This window comes from Acipenser ruthenus, chromosome 32 (assembly GCF_902713425.1).
Source record: "Acipenser ruthenus chromosome 32, fAciRut3.2 maternal haplotype, whole genome shotgun sequence".
In the NCBI taxonomy this organism is placed as follows: Eukaryota; Metazoa; Chordata; class Actinopteri; order Acipenseriformes; family Acipenseridae; genus Acipenser; species Acipenser ruthenus.
In genome coordinates, this window is record NC_081220.1 from 7204788 (window position 1) to 7219675 (window position 14888).

Here is a 14888-nt window from a genome sequence, read left to right on the forward strand (position 1 = left end):
GCCTCAAATAAATTGTCTACTTTAATATATGCTTAGCCTACCTATCAGTCTGGGGAAATTGTAAAAATGGGTAATTGACTTGTGAATGTTAACATCAGAACTCGAGCTGTCATTCTCGTCCCCTCAAACTGGCGCAGGCAACACATCTGCCTGGATTCCTGCATGATATAAATGTGTTTCTTCATTTGCGCGGCCTGCTTTTTATTATTCATTGGGGTTTGTTTACTACATGCCTCCATAGCTGAGCCTTTAATCAGACAGTCCTTGTCGGTGACAGTCCAGTTTGTTCCGCACGTACTTCTGCCAAACTTAAATTCAAAGTACAATCTTCTAAATGGGTTATTATTATTATTATTATTATTATTATTATTATTATTATTATTATTATTATTATTATTATTATTATTATTATTTATTTTAATTAACATACTGATTGAAAATTAGAGGACTAATATGAAAGAGGTGCGCGCATCAATTGCAGCTAATTAGCTCCCATTAGCACCTGAACCTCTTTATAAACCCATTGGGCTCTAAGGAACACCAAACTTAACTACTGACGGGTTTGTTTTTATTATTGTTTCTTTATAACGGTGAAAGAAGTTCACGGTTGGGGCTGCCTTGGATTTAATGATGCCGTGTTGTCTTAGATTTGGGTAATTGTTGATCTTTTCTCTACTTTTAGAAACGTTCATTTTATTGTGTGTTTCTCACTTGCGTGTTTTTTTTTCCAAAGCAGAATAACATTGCTGTTAGCAGTGTTAGTCACTGAAGTTTGGACGCAGAACCCCCCTCTAGGTACGATAACGGTCGCTTCTGCAGAGCTGTTCTTTCAGCTTCCTGTTTATTTGCCGGTTGTGTGTTTTTCATGTATCGTTGTCTTCTGCAGGCTCGGTGAGGACAGAATGTCAAGGGAGTGTTATGATGATGATGTTGGATAAGTCTTTTGTTGGAAAGTATTTTCGTATCAATGTGATTGGTGAGTGATCAATTTTCTTGAATGGAAAGCTTTTGATGTATGTTTTTGAAGCGTGTTGACTCGTAATTTAATAACCTGAATTAAGTACAGAGCACTCCTGCGCTGTATGGCATCAACCAGGCTTCGTTTTTTTTTTTCAAATACAGGGTATGAAACTCTTGCGTTGGCTTTAAAAGCATGTTGCTGATCACACTAAATAGACCTGTGCTGCTACAACCTTAGTCAGATTTGTTGACTGCAAGTGCGCAGAATTAGAAATAATTTACTCTAAACCTATTGTTCCGAATGGGCGTATAATTCTACAAATATAAATAGTTTTTAAAAAAATTGCAAAAAGTAGATGGGACGGGGTGGTGGGGGTGTTCACGTTGTTATGTCTCTACATTGTTTGATCATGTGTACAGTTTCTTAAAAGGCCAACTGAATTTCTTTCCATAGACAATAAGGGGGCGCTTGTGTCCCTCTCTCCAAGACTGGCTGCACAGTGTGGATATAGCTTAACTGTTGACTTCTTTGGAAATGCCAAGTTCCTTGCTTCTGTGCTGAGCTGCTTTGCTCAGAACACAGTGAGTCATCATTTTATTTCTTGTAAACTTGTTTCTAATGGTGACATGCTGGGACTAACTTTAGCCTTTGTTTCCAGAATGATGAGACCTACAAGCTGACAGTACAAATCAGTGTCTTCTCAAACAGTGCTATGACTTCAGCTTCCTCCTATGTTCAGAGCATGACATGCCGCTATTCTCCATGGGTGGAGAGGGAGATTCTGTGTGAAAGAAACTACATGGAGGTAAGGGCTGTCAGGATGTGATAATGCTGTTCAGTATAACTTGTTGTGTTGTGTGGGTATTTTAATTGTCATTACAGAAGTGCTTCACTCATGACTAATGTGAATTCTCTTTAGGTTTCTGTGAGAAGAGGTGTGCCACTTATTGAGCCAAACTTTGTTCAAGATGATCCTGATTGGTCCCTTGCATACCCTGAGGTAGAATCATGTGACTTTGCATTTGCTTCATTCACATCCCATTGGTCTTGCCTAATTGAGGTCTAATCTACTGTCTCATCTAGTTTGAAGCAAAATCTAACGGCCCCCTTAACTTTAACCTGTCTCCCAAGAGGGTGGTCATATTGGAATTGTGTAACATTTAAGGCATTGGCTTTGTATACATATTCTGTGATTTGTTGTGGTAAAACATGGTTGTGGTGAAGTTAACACTTTCTTGTCAGTGTGTAAGCTTTGTATTTCAACCACTTAGGTAGTGGCTTCATATGTGCAGGGTTACAAACCCTTCATGATATACCTTTTTGAAGTCTGTTGTATAGGAGCAATTTCAAGTATTGTCCTAAAGATTGGTACACGGATATTAAGGTCCAGTACAAATGAATGGCTACAAACTCTGCCTGTGTCCGATCCAGACCACATGCTTTCACATAGGCTCTTTCGTACGCAGTTGTATTTGAGTATTTACTCTGTTCCTTTAGAGACGTTTGGTGATCATATAACGGTTTCAGTGATACATTTCACCCTTCAGTTTTAGTTCATGTTTTATTAAACAAGCCATCTGCTGTGACAAATCCTTTAGACTGGGGATGCTTTGTGTTCAAACTCCCTATTCTAATGGGGTTTTCTCTTTGCTAGGCAACTGCTGCTGACAACAGCATCTGGAAAATTGTGTTCCATCTCCCAGCAAATAGAAAGACAACCATGACTGTTGCTCAGGCCATGACAAATGGCTATGGCATAAACACTACACCAAGTCGAATTCTGGTTAGAGCTGCATACAACTCCACAGAAAGCCAGCCTCAGGTGGTAAGTAGTCTAGGCTTCATTGTTCTCTAGTACAGTATATCCAGACTATGAAGGTAGAAAAGTCTTGCTTTTGTTTTAGTAAAATTCCCCCTCCCCTCTAACAGATCCAAACTGTACCAATGGCTGTGCTAAGGTCAACCACCTTTTATAAGCAAAGATGGATGGTCATGATGGTGGACACTGCAGTTACATGTCCTACTGGTGAGTAAGCTTATTGAGGGTAATGGTGCTCAAGAACTGTTCTATGTTTTAAGTATGAATTTTCTATACCAAGTCTATGTTACTTTCTGTCAGATGGAACAGCCTTCACAGAACAGATGATTACATGGAATGTTCCCCGTGTTCTACCTCCTCTTGTTCCGACACCACAAATTACTACCCTTGATGTTCAAATGGGAGTTGATGGTCGCAAGCTTGACCCTGCAACGATTCATAATAGAGATTATAAACTGGATGTCGGTCCCCAGCTAATCACTGTAAAAATTCCTGTGGGAGCTGATGGTGGATATTATAAGGTATGTAGAAGTTCAACAACTTCTAAATCCTTCTCATTTTAAAGCTTGCTTCCTAAGATGCTTCTGTGCTTTCAGAGCCATGTATTGGACAACACCTATGTGATCTCTTACTCTATTGAACCAATGCTGGAGCATACCTGGCAAGATGGGCCTGAGAAGACCAAGTACACAGTACTTCATCCAATAACCACTCCTTTCATGCCTCGGCCTCCAGTTGTCACAAACGGTATGTAGAACTTGTCCACATGCAGTAAATCAAAGGGATTTGTTGCAGTGCTCCACTTCATAGCCTTCATTTAACTGCATGCTTTAATTTCAGACACTGTTCCTAAAGCCAGAGTGTTCAATGTGACCCTGGGGACATTCCTGCCTGATGTGGAGCTGGTCAAAATTATAGTTGGATCAGAGACGTTAACTGTGCCAGAAGCCAACCTAAAAGGTTACAATGTCCAGGAGCATGTCTTTCCCAATGGATCCAAGACCTACACTCTCCAGGTGCCATTTGAGGACCCCAATGTGAAGCAAAAGGTAACATCCCACCTGTTCAACCATCCAATTGCCCTTTGAAAATACTTGCTTCCTGTGGATGTGTTGCTTGCTGTCTGACTTTGGGTTTAATCCTACAAACCCATGTTTCTTTCAGGTAACTCCTCCAGATACCAGAACCTACATTCTGCCCCTGACCTACTTGCTGAATATAGTGCCAGAGAATACACCCTTTACTCATACTGCTGTAGTTGAAGCCATTCTCAAAGACATCAGTAAGTGCCTGACTGTTTGTGGTCTACAATTACCCTTTTCTGACCAATCCAGTCCATTGCCCTGACAACTGCTCTTCCTCTTGCAGTTCTACCTATAGTAACTGGCTACTGTGATGGTGCTGCATTCTATACCATGGTAACATATGGCAACATGGGTCGCAACTGGGTTCCTTTTGTGGGCTCAAGAGAACTTGGTGGAAGTCTGCTTGCCCTGTACAAGTATAATGCCAACGCTACCAATTTCTGGATGACTGTGCCATACAATTCAGTTGATGCCACATATGAAGTAAGTGATGGAGCTTTAATGTGTTTTTAGTTGTCTTGGGTTCAACACATTACTGACCTGATGTATTGTCTCTGTAGGTGATCAGTTCTTCAGGCATCAGAAGCAGACTTGACTTGACCTTGAAGGATATTGGGACCATGGTTGTGGTGGCTGACTTCTCCCTGTCCTGCAGTTTCCCTACAAAGATGATTGGTAACTCTCCTGCGAACAAAGCATTCTTTAGAATAGCTGCTTTTGAGATTGGAAAAAGGCTGCATGAAGTGGTATTGAAGCTATAATCTGTTTCCTTAACCTGGCTCCAAATGCTGTGTTTCAGATTGCTTCACCAATGGAACTATGGCAGCTCTTGCTGTGAAAGTGGAATCTGTCCCCAGCTTGTCTCCAAGTCAACTAACTCTGAGGGATCCAAGTTGCCGGCCTCTTCAGTCTGATGCTATCAATGCGGTTTTCTACTTCAATGTCAACTCCTGTGGCACAACTAGAAGGGTTAGTATTGACACATTTAAAACCATATTTTGAGGAGGTTCAACATATTGACAAGTTGGCCACAACACCCATGGATCAATCTGCAGAGCCATGGTGACTGGTGTTTCCATCAGCTGAATTACTTGCATGAAATGTGTACATCTGAAGGATGCCACCTTTGTATTGAACTGCTTGTCCAGTTGACAAAGGTGCTGCGACACATGACTCTTGGTTTATGGCATTGCATGTGCTGCCTATAGACCTTTTTGGGTCAATGGCAGTGAACTGGAAGGAGCGTACTAACTGGGGAAGATCCAGTGGTTAGTACGTAGGATGGGACTAAACTAGTACAAGAGTTGATACCAATTGCAGCTCAAGAGTCGCCAGCTGTGTATTCAAATGTATATTTGCAACAAATCCAAAATAACTGCTGTTGCCCTCTTAGCGGTTACTAAAACAATACCAAATTAGTCTAGCAGTTTCTGTAGACAGACTTGTGGTATCATACTAACTGTAACAAACATAAGGTCCCAAAAGTGTTCATAATCAATGATTTTTTATTTTTAAATTGTGAAATGGGTACAAAATTAGTACACAGCTGGGGATGATCCTGAGTACCATATTAGCTAGTCTGCAACTTGGTATGCAGCTCCATACTAAATCTACAAGTTCATTGCAACCTGAGCCTTTTGTGATTCTCTTCCAGTTTGACAACAACCTCCTGACTTATGAGAATGAAGTGCTGTTCACATCTTACCGGTAAGGATTGCAATCAAAGTGAGTATCCTTTGTGGTTGAGCCTGAAACTCTCTTAACCCCATCTCCTCTTTCCAGGTTGAGAGTTGCCTGTCACTATCTGGTCAATGACACCAAGGTAGTACAGTTCTTGTACCAGAATAATCCTGCACCTGTAGTCCAGCCTGGCTTGGGGGACCTTGCAGTCATCATGCAGCTTGCATTGGGTAGGACTGGGCAATTGAAATAATATAGATGCTCTAATGTGTTTCCACCTATAAAATTCTCCCTTGCATCTCTGCAGATTCAACCTACAATGACTTCTATGGAGCTCGGGATTACCCTGTTGTGAAGTACTTGCGAAGACCCTTGTATTTTGAGGTAGAGCTCCTGTACAGCAGGGATCCACAGGCTGAATTGTTTTTGGAGAACTGCTGGGCAACCTATTCTGTTGACAGGAATAGCTCTCCAAAGTGGGATGTTGTTGTGGACAGGTAAGATGCAGGAATATGATATTGCTGCTACAAAACCTAGGAAATGGAGTTGTGGCTGACGTGCTCCTGACCTACTTTCTCTTTCTAGTTGTGAGAACTCTGCAGATGAGTACTTGACCATCTTTCACCCAGTCTCCAGCAATGCAAGAGTGCTGTTCCCTTCCCATCTGAAGAGGTTTGAAGTGAAAATGTTTTCCTTCACAAGCGGCCAGGATGCACTGAAAGGACAGGTAAAGTGGAGTGTTGGGATGGGGATCTTGTACCACAATGCATGGTTTGGATTGCTTTGCAAGCAGTAAATAGTCGCTGTTCTCAAATCTTTAGTGAGTTGGAATGAAAACATGTAACTGCACTTTTGCAAGAAACACTTATGATGCAATATATTTGTTTTTTCAATTCAGTAATCCTCATTGGATGATGGTACTGCCTGATCTATTGATGCTAGTTTTGCTTGACAAGGTGTGCTGTCTTTCAGATTTACTTCCACTGCGGTGTTGTGATATGTGATTCAACCCGGCCATCAGACAGCCTCTGTAGCAGACGGTGCATTCCAGGGAAACAGAGGCTTGGTAAGAGCTCTGTTTGAGAGGAGGGGACATTTTGCATGCTTTTTTGTCCATTTGTTTTGATGGACTCCTCCTAATTCCTCCTGTAGGTCGCAGTGCTGAAGGGATGGATGGTGGTGCAGTAAAGGTGTTTGTGTCTTCTGGCCCAATTGAGCTGAAGAGAGATGGATCCCTTCACTTTATGCCTAGAAGTGGTAATATGCATGATGTGAACACAATTGCAGTTCAAGTAAAATATAACTCCTTTATTCCTCTAATTATTTCTTTCTTCTCTTGCAGCCCAATTCAATGTGTGGTCCCTTCTGGGAGCTGCAATGGGTGTGTGTTCAGTGGTTATCTTTGTAGCTGGAGTTGTATCTTTCTGGAAACTGCCAAAAAGTGTGTATTGATAAATAAAAATCTTGCTTGTAAAAGCTTATTTTTTTTGTGCTTGACTAATTCTACACTTGATGTCAGAATGGCCATGTCAATGGGATTTCCTCCTCCTTGCTGTATCAAATGCTTTGATTTTCCCTGATCAGGCCATTCTCAATATGGTGTGTTACTCAAGGACCCTTCACTAATTCACTGTGTGAACCTGGGGGCAAAGACTTTCCTCCTCCATTGAGCTGTAACCCTATTTTTATATTGAACAGTAACAGGGCAATTACTATACCTTCAGATATTTAGCATGATAAAATTTAAGGAAGAAACCCCCCTTCATTTGTCCCTTTTATTAAATATGTATTAGGTAACAATTTTCATACATAAATTCTATTTCAGTATACAATTTATAGTGTCATGAACCAGGCTTCAACAAGAAACAAACTAGAGCCCCGCTTCACTGATTTAAGAATATATGTTTAACTGTTAATTATTTTGAAGCCTTGTGTGTAGAAATAGTAATGGAGGGGGGTTCATTTGAAAACAAAAGCTGGTGTAAAGTTAAAAGCTGTCCACCAAAGCCAGGCTTTTCCACTTTCCCTTAGGTTGGGCCCTTCTCCCTGACGGATTCTCTTGTCTTTTTTAAATTTACATTGTGGTGGCTTCATAAATGATTTTCCCACTTGTTGGTTTTTGTAGGCTAGGTATCCTCTACATTACGACTCATCATACAGTCACTGTGCTTCACATCACTTCCAGCTCTTAACTTCTAGAATAATTCCAGGTGTGTAAACTTCCCAATCTTCAGAATACAGTAAGCTTTTATTAACTTATATCCAATAATAAAACTAGTGGAAAATCCTTCCAATACAGCAATATGTTCCATACCAGGAACTCCTTTCAAAAGTACAAACTAATTGTCTTCAGTTGAACTGTATGTGTTGTTGCTCCTCCTCACTGTGTCATCTGTGTTCTTTAGTGTTTACTTTCCACACTGAGTTCTATAGTTCATTAGCTATAAAGAAAACTACCACTTGAGGGTGCAGTGCATAGAAAAGGAGCACATACCAATCCATAAACCATAATAATTACACATACCTAAATAAACTAAAATAAGAATACATTCCTGTGACGAGATGAAGTGATCCCCTGCTGTAAGCCATCCTCCCAGCGGGCTGTGAGCCAGCCTAGAAGGCCCCAACAGAGATGGTGTGACGTGGCAGTTATACCTTTGGGGCGGAAGTCCCGAAAGGACGGTCACCATCTTTGTTGAGGGCAACAACACGGAATGTCCTGTAATGTCCCAGAATTGGGAGGAGATTAAAATGCCAATTGCTGATTGGTGTTCTGCTGATTAGGGGGCGTTCCGCGGCACATAAAAAGGGGCCGTGTTGTAGCAGTCGAGGGTGGTATCTGAAAGCACAAAGGAGTGTGGGAGAGATACTGAGGGATAAAACCAAACAAATGCTCACTGACTTTTTTGACAGACATAAACAAACTAATTCAAAAGAGAGACAGCCAACCAGGAGGGTGGACACCAGAAAGGCAAGGACAGCCACCCAGAGTCTGGATAATTTTACTTTGTTGTTTGTTTTGTCTCTCCACATTTCAGTTAGCGTTTCTCTTTTGTTTGGACATTTTCTTTTGTTTGTTGTCCTGATTACCACTGTTTGCAGACACTAATAAAGGAAAAGAAAACAACTTGTGTCATATCATACCATTGTCTGGACTTGATTATTTTTACACCTCCACCCAACTCTGCATTCCGTGACAATTCCTTTTTTTAATAATCAAAATTCCAGTTCAGCTCCTACATACGTTTTTGCAAAAGCAATTATTTTTGCTAACATTTCAGGTTCTAAAATCACTATTTCCAGCAGTGCAGTTCCTTCCTGTCTGTATTGGTCATACTTTAGGGCCCATGGGAAGCCTGTGGCAGGCATGCATTCTGGTTACCATGTGACTGCTTGTTTATTGGGACAATTCAGGCTTTTCCAATTGCAATGCATTGTGGTACATTCTACACCTCTTGGTCACTGTTCACAGCAGGACTACACTTCCCACAATCTTTTGGCGTGTGAGTTGAAGAGCCTAAACTATCCCAGTGTGTTCTAGTGTGCATGAAGTCATATGGTAACTCTGCCCGTGAAGGCCTGTTTCAGAGTCCTGCCCCATGCAGTCTCCCTTATTTTGAAAGCTAAGTGCTGACAGGTATACGTATTATAAAACACACACATGCAAATAACAGAATTCTAGAAACAAACTTTATTATACAGTTCTGAGGGTGATCGTGTTCACAAAAACTAAGTATATTAAGTATTAATCCAAATACATGCAAAATATAAAACATTAATATATCTCTTATATTTTTGCTTAGTGTAGTTTGTATTACTCCCGTCAGATAAAAAAAAATCGAATACAGTGGCTAATGCAGCCTCCAGCGTTCAGCCACAAAACGGTAAAACTGCAAACAAACTACAATTCCCAGAATCCCGTACCAGTTTCTGTAGTCCCATGTGTGATGCCATAGGTCTGGCTGCCTCTGAGTTGTGATTACACAGGCATAATCTACTTATTAGATTCCTTCTTGCTTTGACATGCTACTTTCAATATGCAAGTTTAGGGTGAAATTATCAACACTCCTTATATATACCTTGTTCTAGCATCACAAAAAAGTGCTACTTAACAACATGTTGTTCTCTTCATGTTTGAGTGTGTGAGTTATTGGAACTGAATTCACTACACTGGAAACACCGTGTGTAGTACGGGGGGTGTAATGTGTTGATATTATAAAGAGGATGGAGAGTTTGATGCAAGACTCGATCAGACACAGGCACATTCATATTATTAAACCTGCTATCAGACTCTCCGGCGTCGTCACTCTGAGTGCTCTTTGAAACAGACTTAGTTCGTATTTATATTCATGTTGGGTTAATCAGAGATGACTATCGACGGCCCGTCTGTAGTACTACCGGAGATTTTAATTGCACAGTTTGTACCGCTCTGTGCAGCGCCGTCCCGTTTGTAACACGGTACGTGAACTGCATTCTGCTAAACGAAACATCACAACAGCAGCAGCAGCGCCATCTACTGGACAAAACCCAGACATGCACGTTGAAACAATGATCCAGTCCAATATCTACAAAGACTAAACAAGAAACTATTAGCGAAGCCCCGAAAAAGAAAATATTATACAAAACGGTTTAAAATCATATGTTTTAGATATGATTTAGATATTCGGGTTGGATACCTCGGAAGCCAGCGGAACTCCAGTGTTTCTCTGACAACCACTGATAACCACTCCCGTGATGATCGGCGCTGCCATGACAACCCGTGACATCACCCGCACAAGTTACAACACGTCGAGTCATTTTTTGTAGCACAGTATTAACGTGTTATTGTTTTCACAAAATAACATCAATAAGATTATCAGATCACCTGCTAGTGTGTACTAAACAAAACCTCAAATATCAGTGAATTGATACAGAGACAAGCCGTGGCACCAGCAAGAGATACAAATGTATTTACTTATTTATTTGGTTAAACTTGAATCCAACCTTACATTTTAACTTCTTGAAGTTACCACAGTGTGTCTGTGTATGAATTACTGACGAGTAATATTTGTGATTTGATTACTCTAACAGATGAACTGATAATGTATGGATGTTATTTTGTGAAAACAATACAATATTAAAAAATAAATACAACATTTAATAAATAAATAAATAAATTATACACCAAACTGTAGCACATTTTTTTAGTCTTAATATCATAACAAATATACTTATTATAAATAGGTATCACCTTTTATTTGTTGGAAAACGTTCTGGAACTTCTAGTAAAGTATTTTTTTTTTAATACAGTGCTGTTTGAGTTAAAATATTGTTTTCTTCAAAATTAATATACCAGCAACGGTGTGTTAATTTAACGGAGCGCCTAACGCCGCTCGGAACGTTCGCATTTTTAAATCCTAACGGTCTCTCCTCAGCTGAGCGGAATGTTCACGAGCCGGTTGCCTAACAGCGTCTCCCCCTCCTTCTCTGCCCGCCCTTTCGCCCTCTCTCGTTGCTCCAGCTAGGAGTTCAAATTTAGCTTCGTTATATCTGCGCAATTTTTTCCTAATTTTTACAATTTAGCTTATTAGGGGCTTCGTGTTTTTAAAATGGTTCAGGTGCAGTCCGGGCAGACTGACTGGAGCATCATTACAGTATACCGCACTGCGTTCAGCTTCGTGTGGCGGCTGATACACAAAATAATGAACGACTGTTAAATAAATCACATGTATTGCTTTTTAATGCTAAATATGTATCTGGTATTCTAAGTATTATCTACAATGAATAATTCAGCTATATTCATATTCATAATGTAATACAGTATTAAGACAGGGTCCAGTATTAGAAATAAATAAACACGCTTTAAGAGAAACAGCAGTGATATATATTGTCCATTCCCATACATTCTCTATATGTTTCTACATTGTGGTTGCACAGGGATAAGGGACTCAGTGATGTTAAAAAAAGAAAATAGAGCCCACAATTAACCAATATAGAAAGGAAGGGGGGAGAAATGTATTGCCTGTGTGCAGTACCTTACACATTTCTGTGTCTGCCCAGTTCTGAATGCTGTCTAGATCACTTTGAATGTCCTCTGCTGCTGCAACAGTGTTTGCCACTCCTATTTGGAACTGCAAACACAAGTCAAAAAGGAAGTTAGAAAGGCCAAGAGAGATAGATATAAATGAACATTGCTAAGGGGGCTAAAACCAATTCCAAAATGTTTTTCCAATATTATAACAGCAAGAGAACATTCAAAGAGGAGGTTAAATGTCTAAGAGATACAAATGGCAAAATCATAGATGAAAAAATAAAAAATAGCAAATATATGAAATGATTACTTTTCACAGGTTTTTACAAAGGAGGACACGGACAACATGCCCCACATGTCAACCTGTTTCTATCCAGTTTTAAATAACTTTAGCATAACAGAGGCAGAAGTGTTAAAGGGACGAGGAGCTCTTCAAATAAACAAATCCACTGGGCTGGATGAGATCCTCCCAATAGTACTCAAAGAAATGAAAGAAGTTATTTACAAACCGCCAACCAAGATCATGCAACAGTCTCTTGACACAGGGGTTGTACCGACAGACTGGAAAATTGCAAACGTAATACCGATCCACAAAAAGGGAGACAAAACCGAGCCAGGTAACTACAGACCAATAAGTCTGACTTCTATTATATGTAAACTTATGGAAACTATAATAAGATCCAAAATGGAAAATTACCTATATGGTAAAAGTATCCTGGGAGACAGTCAGCATGGTTTTAGGAAAGGGAGATCGTGTCTAAATAACCTGCTTGACTTTTTTGAGGATGCAACATCGACAATGGATAATTGCAAAGCATATGGCATGGTTTATTTAGATTTTCAGAAAGCTTTTGACAAAGTCCTGCTAAAAGATTAATTCTCAAATTGAATGCAGGTGGGATTCAAGGAAATGCATGCACATGGATTAGGGAGTGGTTAATATGTAGAAAACAGATTAGAGGAGAAAACTCAAAATGGAGCGAGGTAACCAGTGGTGTACCACAGGGATCAGTATTAGGTCCTCTGCTATTCCTAATCTACACTAAGGATTTAGATTCTGGTATAGTAAGCAAACTTGTTATTTACAACAACACAAAAATAGGAGAAGTGGCAAACACTGTTGCAGCAGCAAAGGTCATTCAAAATGATCTAGACAGCATTCAGAACTGGGCAAACACATGGCAACTGACATTTAATACAGAAAAGTGTAAGGTACTGCACGCAGGCAATAAAAATGTGCATTATAAATATCATAATATGACACCTATTGAAACAGAAGTGCAGCGCTTAGAACACATATACAAATAGAACTAATCCACTCTTCTATTAAACTGTGAACTTAGTGTTTGATTGAATCCATCTCTGTGTTTGTATAGCCTGGAAACAGGCATCAGTGCCTTGCATAGCTGCACACACTGCCATCATTCACACTGACCACAAGAGGGAGCCAGAGCACCACTGCTGTTTATAATGTAATAACACAGTAATAAGACAATTGACATAGGCATCAGTTACCTCCCCAGTCAGCCCAGTTCTCCCATTGTTAACACAAAGCTCCTCACATCCAGTCATCTAAACACTACAGTGTGGTCTGTGTCTGTATAGAGCAATACTGAAATTGAAGAAGGAATTTATGAAAAATACCAAGGAGTTTATGTTGACTCAGAAATGTCTTCATCTAGACAATGTGGGGAAGCTATAAAAAAGGCCAACAAGATGCTCGGATATATTGTGAGAAGTGTTGAATTTAAATCAAGGGAAGTAATGTTGAAACTTTACAATGCATTAGTAAGACCTCACCTAGAATATTGTGTTCATTTCTGGTCACCACATTACAAAAAGGATATTGCTGCTCTAGAAAGAGTGCAAAGAAGAGTGACCAAAATTATCCCGGGTTTAAAAGGCATGTTGTATGCAGACAGGCTAAAAGAATTGAATCTATTCAGTCGAACAAAGAAGACTACGCGGCGATCTGATTCAAGCATTCAAAATCCTAAAAGATATTGACAATGTCGACCCAAGGGACTTTTTCGGCCTGAAAAAAAGAAACAAGGACCAGGGGTCACACGTGGAGATTAGATAAAGAAGCATTCAGAACAGAAAATAGGAGGCACTTTTTTACACAGAGAAGTGTGAGGGTCTGGAACCAACTCCCCAATAATATTTTTGAAGCTGACACCCTGGGATCCTTCAAGAAGCTGCTTGATGAGATTCTGATCAATAAGCTACTAACAACCAAATAAGCAAGATGGGCCGAATGGCCTCCTCTTGTTTGTAAACTTTTTTATGTTCTAGAAGCGGGAGTATTTAAATGCTGTCCAAGCCCACTGACATTAATCGACCTTGTTATAATACAAGTTAATACAGACAGCACAGTGAGTCTTTAGAGCAAGGTCAATTCTAGCACATCATGATAATACAATACACACATTTGTGGTTTGTTTCCCCAGAGTTGGAGAGTAATTCATTAGTAGAAGTGAAGGATGAGAGATGGTCCAGGTTCAATAACCAGTTTAATGTAGGGAGCACACAGTAAAGTAAAAGCAGGGTTTGTCATAACACCTCCAGCATCTCATCATGCCTCTTGGTTTACCCACAATATGCAAGTAACAATTACCTTGGAAAGAGCAACGTGCTTCTGAACGGCTAAACCGATGACATTATAGAAACAATCAGGCACTTTCTCCTTTACTAAATATAAAATGCAGAAGAAAGAGGAAATACATGAATCCTCCCTTGCACTGAAAAGAGTTCTTGTTGTCAATAAAGAGTGCTTTTGAATGATTTCAGTGGTGGCAGTTTGACAAGAATACATGTCATGTGAAATAAACCAGTCCAAAACGAGACATTGATGCTAATAGTTTTATTGCTTAAAAAGCTTTACAGAAAGAGACAGGCTTTTACCCAGTTTCATGTAACAGCAGATAGTGTTGTTTCGGCAGGACAGCATTTATACTGGTCAACGGTTTGAGCATTTGTTGTCATGAACGCAAATAAAGATATTTTAAAATAATTGAGAGATGAAGAAAATCTCTATATAAACACAATGTTTTTGTCAGTCTGTGAACAAGACCTGTCACGGGTCACTTGTGACATCACAGGGTGGCTGTGAGGAGCTGGGAGAAGAAAGGAGTCTACTGGTCAAACCTGACTCGGTGCAGTGATTATGAGCTGGGGCAAATCAATCAAGCACGCTCTCCAAGTAACGCTTTGTATATGTGCCCATGTGGAGTTGTATTTCTATTCAAACATGTGTGAGCATGTGATCTCACTGAGAATCTGAGACTACATGTTAAATAAGGACACCTTTCCATACTTTCCATATTATATATC

The 14888-nt window shown here is 40.0% G+C and overlaps 2 protein-coding genes across 2 annotated transcripts; both read left to right on the forward strand.

Moving 5' to 3' along the window:
* Positions 1–538: 538 nt before the first annotated feature.
* On the forward strand, positions 539–6101 carry LOC131703092 (uncharacterized). The gene is made up of 19 exons (XM_059005957.1): positions 539–653; positions 734–795; positions 887–976; positions 1415–1542; positions 1620–1766; positions 1881–1961; positions 2616–2786; positions 2891–2987; positions 3081–3301; positions 3377–3527; positions 3621–3829; positions 3945–4062; positions 4149–4348; positions 4426–4540; positions 4665–4834; positions 5520–5572; positions 5648–5775; positions 5853–6036; positions 6083–6101. Exons 1-19 carry the CDS (start codon positions 628–630, stop codon positions 6099–6101), a joined length of 2370 nt encoding a protein of 789 aa, XP_058861940.1. The 5' UTR covers positions 539–627.
* Positions 6102–6134: 33 nt separating this feature from the next.
* On the forward strand, positions 6135–7026 carry LOC131703006 (zona pellucida sperm-binding protein 2-like). Its single transcript, XM_059005884.1, has 4 exons — positions 6135–6272; positions 6518–6611; positions 6698–6802; positions 6888–7026. Exons 1-4 carry the CDS (start codon positions 6231–6233, stop codon positions 6995–6997), a joined length of 351 nt encoding a protein of 116 aa, XP_058861867.1. The 5' UTR covers positions 6135–6230; the 3' UTR covers positions 6998–7026.
* Positions 7027–14888: the final 7862 nt, after the last annotated feature.